We start from the raw sequence: 12,697 nt of genomic DNA on the forward strand, positions 1-12,697 counted from the left end.
ATTTCATCGGAATGGTATTGACAAATCCTCTTATACTGGTGATGTCTGAAATACCATTACTATTTTAGAAATGCCACTTTTAGAAAGTGGCCATTTCTCTGCTCTTCGTGCCTTGCAGCCTGTCTCCAATACACGTCTGGGGAGAGCGACAGCTACTTTTTATAGATTCCCTCTAGAGAGCCACAACCATAGGAAGGTTAGTTGTGCCTGAGCACCCATCTGCATTCACCTGCATTTTGATGGGCCTTCTTGGGCAGGAAGGGTGAGGAGAGCTGACACACTTGAATGGGGAAGTGACGGTCCCCACACAAAGGGCTGTTTACCCCCTACTTGTAGTCTGGAGCCAGGGCTAGGAAGAAAGGACCTCTGTGCACTTCAAATACCCTTCTTTGACGTCAGCCCCACTTCAAAGGCACATTTGGGTATAAGAACTGGGTCTCTGACCCTACCAAATCACTACACTACTGGACCTGGAAAGAACTCTGCTGGAATAATGATTGCTGTGCTGTAAGGATTGCCACTTTGCCTGGACTGACTGTTCTGAGGAACTGCTTCTCTGCTTTGCTGAGCGGCCCTTCTGCCTGCTGATCCTTGCCCTACTGAGGAAAAGGATTGGACTCATATCATGTAAACGCAGAGTGACTCCAAGGGCTTGCTTGCATACCTCCTATTTTCTGAAGTCTCAGGGACACAAAAGACTTCTTGCAACTCTCCTGGTACTGCTGGACTCTGCCATCTGTGAGTACAGATGCATTGTCACCACTGCGAAGGTGGTAACGGACTCCCGCCCTTCGATGCCAACACAGAGGCTGTTCGACAACAGCGGATCCACAGCCTTCGCAGCCTAACGCTGATGCACTGTGATGCTCAATGATGACGCAGCACTTGTACTTCAATAGAGCCCAACAACGATAAAGTGACCCAACTGCGTGGAAAAGATTGGCTCATTGTGCCCTCAAAGTCAACGCTTTGCTCCATCTAAGGTACTTTATCAGCATGGGTTCTGTAGCCAGCCTAACCTCCATCGCGATCGACCTGAACTTTGGATTCACACTAGTCCCTTGTGACCACAAGTAACCTTTTGACCGCTAGTGACTTCTAAGCACTATTTTTAGTTTATTCTTTGAAAAAAATCATATCTTGACTTCAACTGACTGGAGTTTTGTCGTTTTGGTCTTGTTTTACTCAGTTAAATATTCTCTATTTTTCTAAACCTGTGTGTAGTCTTTTTTGTGATGTTTTCATTGTGTTACTGCGTGTGTTGCACACATTCTTTACACATTGCCTCATTAGATAAGCATACCTGCTCTGTGCCAAGCTACCAGAAGTTGAGCACAGGTTATCTCTAAGTGTGTATGTACCATACCCTGACTAGAAGTGGTGGTTCCTGCTTGTACAGGGTGCATACCCTGACAATCATAAACCCTAACAGGGGGCTATGGCTGTGGTGATGTCAGCTGTCGATGCAGGCTTCAGCCAGGTTTCCGTGAGCAAAAGTAGGTCCAGAGGCATTGTTGTGCAGCGGTTTCTAGATCTCTGTGGTGTGTTTGGTGAGTAAGCTGGTGATGAGGAGCATGCAAGTGTGAAGTGCTGTGTGGGTGTATGCAGGACTATGAGTGTGGGAAAGTAGGGCATTGGGTGCTGTTGATGCATTGAGTATTGGGTATGGGTAAGTGCATGAAAACTTGCAGGAGGTTCAGAAGAATGCTTTCTCAGTGTTGTGTGTTGAGGCAGCAGAGCTTGGAGTGGCGGCTGGGGATGAGGGCACCGAAGGGTTGCAGTGTGGTAGTGGCAGAAAGGTCAGAGTTTCTGGTGCTGGGTACAGTCCAGGACCAGAAGGGCTTGCCTTTGGTGTGTCACTGGTGTGCGTCTACTGCACATCCATGCTGTGCAATTATGTAGGCCCTAGGAGGGGAGTGATATTAAAGCAAAGATCCTGAGTCTTGGTAACCTACATTAGTAACTTTCAGCAAATGAATGCATAAGTTGCCTGGACTGATGAAGCTGATGTTGCAGGATTTTATCATGGGCTACAAGATGATCTCAGTAATGCCCTGGCCATGGTGATTAATAGACCAGCCATAATTATGGGTCTCAAGAAAATGTATGTATTGAGGCTCAGCTTCATAATACAAGGGTAGAGAAACTTTGGGGTGTTCCAAGAGGCTACCACCTGACCCTTCGGGTGGGGGTAGGAGGGTAAAGAGGATGGACACTAGAATTGTAGAACCTATACAAATAAGAGATCTAAGACACCTTTTAACACGGGAGTAATGAGCACAGGAGACATGAAGGTTTTGTTTGTACTGTTGCCAAGGAGGACTCTGTGTGAAGCGGAATCCACTTCCGTAGAGAAATAAAAAAAGGCCCTATTTAGTAAAACGCTTCAGCCTCTGCGACACTCCTCCTGCTTTCCATCATTTTGTAAATTATATGTTTGGTGTCATCTTGGATATCGTTGTGGTATTTATGTAGACTACATCTTAAGTGTTCTCAGAAACTCTGGAGCAATGTGAGGGACCTATTGAATCAAATATTTTCGACCTTCCTTATAGAATGCTATATGTGTCCTCATCAGACTTTAAAAATAAATGATTTTCTGTACTGGGAGCCCGCCGCATAATTTATGATATAGTGTAATTGCTTGCTGGTGTGCAATTTTAATGAATAAACTGACTGTTGGCATTTTGTACAACCTGAAGCCGACAGGTTAGGTATTGGGGCAACCTAAAATAAAGGGTGGCTGCGTAATCTAGTCTGGGAGTGGTAAAAGCATGGAGAATGGTTTTATGTGTACTGGCCGGAAGGATGTTAAGAACTGTTTAAGGAGCATAAAAGTAAAAAGCATGTTGCTGCCACTGAAATATAATGTGAGAGCAAAAGGAGAGATCAGCGTCAAATCTAACTCCTACATTTCTTACGAAGTTGGAGGGAACTGGCAGTTCAGCCACGTTTCAAGGCCACGTGATACTAGACTAGCTAGATTACGATCCTCCAAAAATTATTATTTTGTGTTTGTCCGAATTAAGCTGAAAGCAGATCCTTTTCATGCGATCAGCAACCGTATTAAGGCAGGTTTTAACAGCTTCTTGCATCAATTTAGAAGGTTTTTCAAGAGAGAACATTAATTGAGTGTCATAGGGGTAGGAAACCAAACATGCTGAACGGCTGAATGGTTGCTGCAAGGGGAGAGTTATAGTAATTGAATAGTGAAGATCTTAATGAAGAACCCTGCAGGACCCTGTGTTTAAAGTGATTTTATCTATGAGGAGAATGCTGGAAGAGAAACAGCTTGGCATTTAGCTGATAAAAACCAGACTTAAGTAATCTCAATGTTAAAGCACATACACCTGTGTCTTCCAGACATTCCAATAGAATGGAATCTGACAGTGTCAAACGCTGCCAACAGATCAAGCAACACCAAGGTAGCTATTGACCCTGGTCTAAAATAGTTTTGATGTACTCTGAAACCCTGAGAAGCAGTGGCAGCTGCTGCCAGGAATAGTTGGAGGGGCAGTGCGTGGAGCGAGAGGGGCAGCGCATGGAACAGGGGGGATAATAATTTTAAAAAAAGACTTACCTGCCACTGCTGGCCCTCCGTTTTCCCCTGCTCCTGCCACAGGTTCTTCTCTTTTTGTTCCCCTCCCCACCCAATTCAGACGCTTCTTTCATGCTTTTACTCACCATGAGAGAAGCGCCGGGATTGGCCTGGACTGAAACGCCATTCAGAGAGGGAGTGGGAGCCTGCGCTTGGTCTCGACCCAGCTGTGAAATACAGCTCGGTGGAGAGTTCTAAGGCCCAGATTTAAGAGGGCCTAGTGCCTCCTTGCGCCACATTAGCGTAATTTTTGTTTTTTACGCTAATGTGGCCCAACAAGGCCAAAATCTCTGTGCCAGATTTACAAAGATGCGCGATGCATTGTAACCCCTTGCGCCACATTATGCCTGCACAAGCCATAGTGTATGCAAGGGGGGCATTACCTCATTAGGGGGGCCAAAGAAATAGCCCAAAGAAATCCAAAAGATTTTTTTGGCCCATTTTTTACAGCACTTTTTTGCGGCACTTTCAATGTCTGTACTGAGCAGGCGTTAGAAGGAGGCACACGTTCATTTATAATGGGCCTCAATGTGCTGTGCAGGATTAGCATCAATTTTTTACCGGCACACACGCTTAGAGTGCACCTAGCACTCCTCTTCCCCCTGCTGACGCAGTGGATGGCCCCGCCCTGCCCTACACTAATCGACCGACTGGTGGCTAAGCAGAAAAATAAAAAAATTATGAAATACTTTTATTATAATTATATTTTTTGCTTTTTCTGCGTTTCTGCAGTGGGGTGGCGCACCTCCGCCATAGCAGATAGGCCGCGCCTGCCGAGAAGTGCTGATTCAGTGCTAAAGTTCGGTTTCAAATTAGATTGAGTAACATGAAGGAGATCGTGGGCCTTGAAATATTGAGATTGCTGACAGTTTACTATTTCTTTCAATATTTTAGAGGCAGCAGATAACGGTATATGCCTGAAATTGGCCATTTTAGTAGGGTCAGCTGTGGACTTTTTCAACAAAGAGACCACATGAGCATACATCCAACAGTTCGGAACAGTGGCTGTGTAAAAAGGCTGATCAAATAATTGATTTAGTATTAGGTTAACAAATGGCAGTGCCATGACCATAATAAGAGGTTGGGACAGATCAGTCGGTGAGCCTGACCTACAACTGAGCATAGATTGAGCAGAATCTTCTAATGAAATGCAATTAGACTAAGACTAAGCTAACGAAGAACCAGTAAAAAGGACAGAGTGAGAAGAGAGAACTATCGAATCAAGATCTGAGGAATCATGAAATTCTTGATACATTTTAATAGTTCCTCTTGAAAAACAAGGACACATTTTCACAAAGTTCGGAAGGATATTAACGTGACTGCAAGCTTGGGGAGCAAAAAAAATTGGACAAATTTAAAGACTTCTTTAGTGGCGTTGGCTGCTGTAGCAATTTCCTGAGGGAAAAAGTCGTCCTGAGCTTTTCCTAGAACTTAAGCATATCTTGATTTATCAGAACTAAGTAAATTCCTTCTCCATTTTCACTCGTTTTTTATATTTATGCTTTTCAGCCATAAACTCAAGTGAAAACCAAGGAGCTGTTTGCGTTTGGCATAGAGACAGTTTAATTTTCCAGGGAGCAATTTCATTGATAGTAGTCATGAGCCAATAAATAGTTAGATTGACATCTTCTCCCATTGCTTCTTCTAATAATGGCTGAAAAGATGCAACTTCTATGAGAGATTTTTTTCATTGATTTTACTCCATAAAACAGAATACAGAGTGGCTAAAGCTATGTCTGGAAATAATGCATCATTAATCTAGGTTTCTGATAGGAAAACTAAATGCCACGTATAAGAGGCCACTAAATTATAGATGTCTAATGCATGTTTAGGTGAAGAACTAGCCTACGTGAGGCAATCTGATAAAATACCAGGAAGGTAGCTGCTAATTATAGAATTGTTAATGGTTTTCCCTGATTTAAATAAAGGGCAGGATTCATTAATAGATAATATGTCTATCACCCATTGGCAGATAAAACATGAGACAGGTGCAAGAAAAGTACCTATATTTAACCTATAAGGGCACATACCTTCCTTCCTAAGGACAATATATTGTTTACTATACTTGATCCTGTTCAACTGAAATCTGCAGCACGGCTGGTGCTGGACGGCTGCTGTACTCGGATGGGAGCACCTGGGCTTCCCTTTGGGATATCCGCACTGCTGAATCATTTAAATAGGGTGAGGAACTAACACTCATTAGAATTTGCAATAGAATGTGCAATATCAGCCCTTAGATGTCCTCACTTACCTCGGGTGTGCATCCGTGCTGCTGTATTTAAGTAGGGCGGGACAGTCAAATCATGGCCATCACAAAGACTAGCTAAAGCATCACTGAAACTAAATGGAGTGAGAGGACCTGGCCTGGCAGTTTCCCCTGGACTGTTCAGGATGGAGCAGGCTCAATACTGATTTGTATACTGTGGAGTCCAAACTGAGGTGGAATGGTGTGCAAAATAATGATGGATTAGGATAAGGCACAAGTAATTACCAGTGGCTGAGATTAATTCAAGCATTTCATCCATTAGGTTATTTGTCTATAGCTAGTGTGTTGCCCTAAATGGGATAGGTAAGCCTAGATGTGGGTCTTGTACACATGTGTCCCTCAAAGCAAGCTGTACCTGGCTGATAAGCCCTAACTAGGGCAAATCCGGTCCTGGTTTGCTTGTGTTCCATTTGAGAGAAGACCTGGCCTGGCAGCTCGGCCTGGCCTGTTCCTTTTGGAGCAGGGTCAGACTGATTTGCATATGGCTGGGTACATACTGAGGTGGCATGATGTGCAAAATAACAATGAATTGGGATGCGTCCCTGACTAACTACCAGTGGCTGATGAAGCATTCCATTTGTCAATTTTCGGTATACTTTAGTGTGTCACAAAGAATGGAGTGCACCCTTGCCAAATGGCGCCTCAAACTTGGGGCCTTAAGAGAAAGAAAAAGTGTCAGTGCAGAAAAGGATCAGGAAATAGGTAAAGTGCAAAAATCAAAGCTAATAAACACACCACTACAGACGTTTTATAATGTGTAAACTAAGCAACCACTAGCGGGACCTGACTTACATTGGGTGTGTCTGTGCTGCTGTAGGATTTAGCTAGGACAACAATGGTCCCACCATGGCCATCACAAAGAACTAGGGGACAGATGTATCATCAAGGCCTTTTGCGATCCGGAAATAGCGATTTTTAAGCTATTGCTATTTCCGACTCACAAAGTGCCATGAATCACATTTGCGAATGGTTAATAGCGATTTCTTAAAAATCGCAAATGCTATTACCGAATCGCAAATTGCGATACCGGCCCCATTCGCACCTATGGGGCTGTTGGCCCATTTCTGCAAATTTCTTGCATTTCCAAAATTGCAATTTCTGAATCAGAAATCGCAATTTTGTAAATGCAAAACCCTAGGGTGCTGGGGGCCTAAGGTTGTTGTTGGGGACATGTAAGGTGCACACATGCCAAAAGGGCATGTGTGATTTACATGCACAATTTAAAAATGCATTTTAAATGCATTTTTAAATTTTGCACATGGTTACCACCAAGTTCAACTTGGTGGTAATTAGCGATTCCTAAATGCCAAAATCGCATTTAGGAATTGCTTCATACATGTGCTAAGGAATCGCAAATAAGGAATCCTTATTTGCGATTTCTAATTTAGAGAGTCGCTATTTTAGCGATTCCTTAAAATTGCGTTCAGAATGTATTTCATACATTCTGAAATGGCATTTTGCGAATGCAAAATGCTTTCATACATCTGGCCATAGAACTAACCCTTGCTGAAATGGTGCCTCTGACTTGGGGCCTTAAGAAGAAGGAAAAATGGCCACCCCTGCTCTTTCTGCAGTGTGGTCTGAAGAGCAGGAAAAGGTAAAGTGCAAAAAACGTAAATTAAAAACACAAAAACATACCTCAACACAACACAAAATAGAACCTTTGAAATGTGCAAGATAAGCAATCACTAGCATACCCCTCACTTACAATGGACTGCAGCCCATAAATAATGCAAGGAAAGTCCCAGCAGGGACATCACAAAAGAAACTAACTCTGCCCCCTTGATACAGTCTTCCTCTGTCAACCAATCACCCAATCCAGCCCACATACATAAAAATAACACCAATGAAACTTACTTTGCTCAGAAGAACCTAAACACCTATGCGAACGATTCACATGAAAGGTATTCCTGTTCACTTTGTGCTTCATCATGGTCACTCTCTGCTGACCAGAGCACACATTTTTTATCCACTTTCCACAAAAAAACTGCTTGACATCAAACTGAAGCTGGCTCTCCAGGAAGAATACCTGCCAAAGGCTTTATTTAAAGTTTGGCGACAGAAGACTCTGTCAAAGTGTGACTGTATCATGTCCACCGAATTACAAGTAATTTAGGGCTTAATGCACTTGCAGTGCAGTGGACAAGACTTACGCTGTGTTTATGACAGAGTATCCCACATGCCAACCTCTAAATATGGCCCAGTCTGCAAACCAGATTTCCACAAGCACTCTGCTTTTAGGGACTACTGTCCTGACCCTTCTTCTAGCACATTGTACTTGTTACACCTATGCCTTAAACACAAACATTGAGCCCAAAACCTGAGAGATTCAACTAAGCACATTACATTTAACACAAGCCACATTCCCAAATAGTCTGTGATTTGAAAGCCCCACATGTCAGTAATTGGATTAATATTTTGGGTGGGTGATTAGCCACCTCTAGACACAATCATAACCCTTGTCTGGGTGAACCTTCAAAGTCACTAAATTAACCTGCGTTCAACCCTCTGGGAGTTAGGGCACAGTGTAGATGACTTAACTCACAACAATGTGTCCAGTATTTATGCAGTATCGAAACAGTAATACAGCCAAAATGCAAAACAATAATTCCCAAACTGAATTAAAAAAATAGAGTGAACTTCATTAAACAAAATGACAAAAATTATAATAATGGGAACATGTGATATGAACTGTAAGTAGAAATAGTGCCAAAAAGAACAAAGCAAATTATAGTCACTGGTTGTTCTAGACCAGGATCTAGGCGCAATTTAATGCTGACCATGATGAAGTACAGCTTGGGTGCACCACCCAGGTTTGTCCTGTTCAAAATGTTTACCTTGTGATTTAGTCCTTTAATCCCAATCCAACCAAGAAGTATACTTCTAAGGCCCGAGGACCTTATGAGAGGCACTTAGAGACTCATAGGGTGTCAAGCAGAGGCAAATAGCAGGGTCCAGTCCAATCTCAGGTCTACTTGCCACTGAACAACTGGGAACTTCCAAGAAAGTCCCAGTCATTTAAGGGTTCTCTCAGGTAACAGACAGCAGTTCAAGTCCTCAGTGTTCTGAAGAGGGCGCAGGGGTGAGGAGGCACATTTATGCCTGGCCCCAGATTATTGGGGCCATTTCTTACACCACGATAAATCCTTTACCACAATCTCCAGATTTAGACATTCTAAAGTCAAAGATCGATGTGCCAAAGTAAACTAATAAGAATCACCTTCTCGACTCAGTGACCCATCTCTTACATATCACAGTAAAACTGCCCTGCTGAACTGTAGGTCTGCAATCTGTAATGCAACTTCTAAATCTGCCCTCAAGACAGGGACCTTGATGATTCTGCATTAATGACACATAGAACAGGACATTGTAAAATACTACCTCAAACAACAATCAATCAACAAAAAGACCCTTGAAGTTTTGATCTACTCAATTTTTGCATTATAATGATGAGCGATCTAGCCTCACGGACTAAGTAGGCCAAATCTCCAATTTCAAAATATCCACTAACACCGTAAATTGAAACAATGTGAAAAAGATGTAAACATCAATACAGAGCTCTAAAATGTGTTGGAAACATTTCCCACACCTGTGACCTTCTTACAATCAAAACTGCCATACAAGCAAACTATATAAAATGCAAAATCCTCGGTCCCAAATCTATAACATCAATTGGACCACGAGAGCAAAAAACAGACTACACAACTGACATAGCCTAGAATCCTCGCTATCCAAATTTAACAACCTAATCTCCCACTTCTCCAACAAAAACATGAGAATAAATAAGGGCATACTCAAACTCGCACCCATGTCAGATACAGATTTAACAAAGAAAACTCCCTGGTTAATCTTGAAGGCCTTCTGCTCATTACCTCAAATATATTAAAGAAAGCCAGTGCTAACTCTATTTCAACAAATTTCTCATCGGATCAAATTCCACCATCTCGGGAAAATAAATCCACAGCAATCATCCTTCATAAAAAGATGGAATCTCGTTAGCTCATTGTGTACCTTGCAGCAGTTTTTTGAGTGTCTCTACAGTGTGAGCAGCATAGGCTCACACTGCTCGGGGCATTGCTAGCAGTTCGAACAATTAATCTATAGTTAATAAGGCTTGGAAAGCTGTCAAGGCGAAGCTCGGTAATCATGTGGAAAGCTCATGTTTGTCAAATACAATGTAAGAGCATGTTTGAAATCTTTGTTCATAAAAAACGTATTATTTACTAGCAGACTGTTATAATTGGAAATTATTTAATGTATTTGATGCAACATTACTGCATCCTTTAACCCTCACCTTTTATCTACCCTGTCACCAGTTTATTCACTGTTCGACTCACACTTTCCACACACTACTACTTATTCTTCTGTTCACATACATTTATCCACTCCTTCAGACAAACACACCCTCACCTATGCATCCATCAATCCAGCCTCATGCGTCCATTATATGCCCTTAGTCAGCACATATCTGTCCAAGCAGGCGTTCATCCATCAGCCCACAACCAATTAGTCACACGTGCATTCACCAATCCATCTGCCAACCCACCATTACATTACATACACCCACTGACAGCCAGCGGTCTAGTCATCCTTGTATATAACCACACAACCATAAATCCATCCAGCCATGCAGCTATTCAACAGGCAGATGTTTGCATGTACTTATGTTTTGCCTTACTGTATAAGTATCTGAATGTCTCTAGACTATGCATGCACATTTCTATCTGGTTGTAGTTTGTGAGGATAAGTGTCCATGTATGTATTTACCGTTTGTGCATCCAAACATACACACAACATATGGTCATACAACAAAGAACAGATGCACCTAAAGCAAGCCAGACCCAATGGCTTTGCCAATGTTTGTTCTTTTCAATTTATGTTTTCCTTGTCTTATAAAGCAGATTCTTTCTAGTGACCTAACCAAAACACAAGTGAGCCTCACCGGAATGCCTTAGGTTACATTTTTGATGTACTTGTCAATGTCTTTTTGTGGCAATGTGAGAGTTATATGTTTTTTAGATTGGGGGTCAAGAATTAGGAAAAAGGCATGGTGAAGAAGTCATTAAATGACTATATTCGTAGGTTGATCATAAAAACCTTAGTATAAGGAATGACTTAGTGTGGGACTGAGATTTATCAACGTCTATCACTTTAGATCGGGGACAGCCAAAGTCTTTGATATATGGGCATTTGAAGAAAATTAAGGAAAACATAAGACTGCACCTAAAAGTCATTTAACTAGGTACAACAAAATTCCTAAAGAAATGCAGAATGGAGGAGGTGAGTTTTCAGCTCATGCTAAAGACATTGATTTTTGCCTGCAATCTAAGATGATTGGAGGGGTGAAGTACGTAGTGAAGAACTTTTGTGTACACATTTCCTGCAGAACTATTTGTATCAGGTAGGAAGAACAGCCAGGAGAAAGGCTGTGTCTAGATGATTGGAATGGCTGGAAGATCTTACACAGATAACAAGGGTTTCAACGATGTAATAACTTGTGCACAAGGCATGGAGTCTTAAAAAATACGCTTGTTATTTCGGATTTCAGTGCAAGCGAGACATGATAGATTTGCTTTGGTCCTAGAATGAGGAACATTAAGGCACAAGAAAAAGGCCAAAAGGTTGAGGGCATTACCATAGGCGTATGGAAATCCCTACACTATATTCTGCTCACAAATGTCTTCTCCACCTCCCTGTATCCTGATGACAACATCTCTGTTCCCCTTAGATACACATCCTCAGACTGCTTTCTTTTTTTGCATTTCTCTCCCACTCATCTCAATATCTTAGTGGCCTCAACCCAGTGTGTCTGAATTATCTTGTTGTCTGCTTTATCACCTTTGACGGTATGCATTTGAAAGAAATCCATAAACCCTATGTGGAACATAGCACATAAATGAACTTTCCCTAGTATTGTAAAAAGACTGTTGAGAGGTTCATGTTTTTTAGTAATTTTGAAGATTTCATAGAGTTTTGATATTGGTAGCTCAAGAGGCCTTCATGAAAAGTCTTTATTATGTTAGCTGTTGTTTGGTGAAGTAGTATGCACACTACTCATGAGGCATAGCATCATGTCTGAACATGTGTTGAACAATTAAAAATGTATCAAGATGTAATAGTTACATAAGCTTGGTCCAGTGTCTCTGACTTTATGAAATATCTCCTGAACGTAGAAGATCATGTGCATATCGAAAATAGCAAAATTTTGTGTTATGTATTCTTTATATTGATTAAATGATCACTGTAGGCATATATGTTTTAGAAAGCAAGCCATAATCAATACTATATGAGAGATTGTAACTTGACATACATGTTTGCAATGTACTCATCGGATAAGCCATATAAAAGCCAACAACAAATCATTTGAGGCATAAGGATGTTCACATACACAGACTGGAGTATATTCAAACTTCTACTCAGTTTTAGTTCTCATATGCATTCTTTTGTGGGATAAACCAACAGACGAAGGGTACTTAGCATGAATGCCATCTATTTTGTTTCAATCCTGGCATAATATAGATTTTCATTTTCGGATAGTACAGGACTTGTTCATGAGAAGCTATCTCAAATTTGATCTCCTCCTCTCCATGTGGCGGCCTAAGGCTTCTCGGAGCACTGCCACACCGAAGTCCACATCTTCAGTTGTGATACACATTGGTGGTTTGATGCGGAATACCTGAAAATGAGGATTGAGGGGAAAAAAGGTCAATGCACAAAGTAGGTATATTGGGCTGAGGCACAAAGATGTGTAAGAGTACATAAAATAGTGTTCTGGTAGTATTCTTTTACATACTCAATCAATCAATCAATCAATCATAGTATTTATAAAGCGC

General features: G+C 41.7%; 1 protein-coding gene across 1 annotated transcript in view; it reads right to left on the reverse strand.

Moving 5' to 3' along the window:
- Positions 1-11,857: 11,857 nt before the first annotated feature.
- AGXT2 (alanine--glyoxylate aminotransferase 2) overlaps positions 11,858-12,697 on the reverse strand; it is a 206,065-nt gene continuing 205,225 nt past the window's right edge. Inside the window, exon 14 of the mRNA XM_069220773.1 lies at positions 11,858-12,540. Coding sequence (XP_069076874.1) covers positions 12,424-12,540 — 117 coding nt within the window. The 3' untranslated portion in view covers positions 11,858-12,423. The remainder of the gene's footprint in view (positions 12,541-12,697) is intronic.

Source organism: Pleurodeles waltl, chromosome 1_1 (genome assembly GCF_031143425.1).
Source record: "Pleurodeles waltl isolate 20211129_DDA chromosome 1_1, aPleWal1.hap1.20221129, whole genome shotgun sequence".
Classification (NCBI taxonomy): domain Eukaryota; kingdom Metazoa; phylum Chordata; class Amphibia; order Caudata; family Salamandridae; genus Pleurodeles; species Pleurodeles waltl.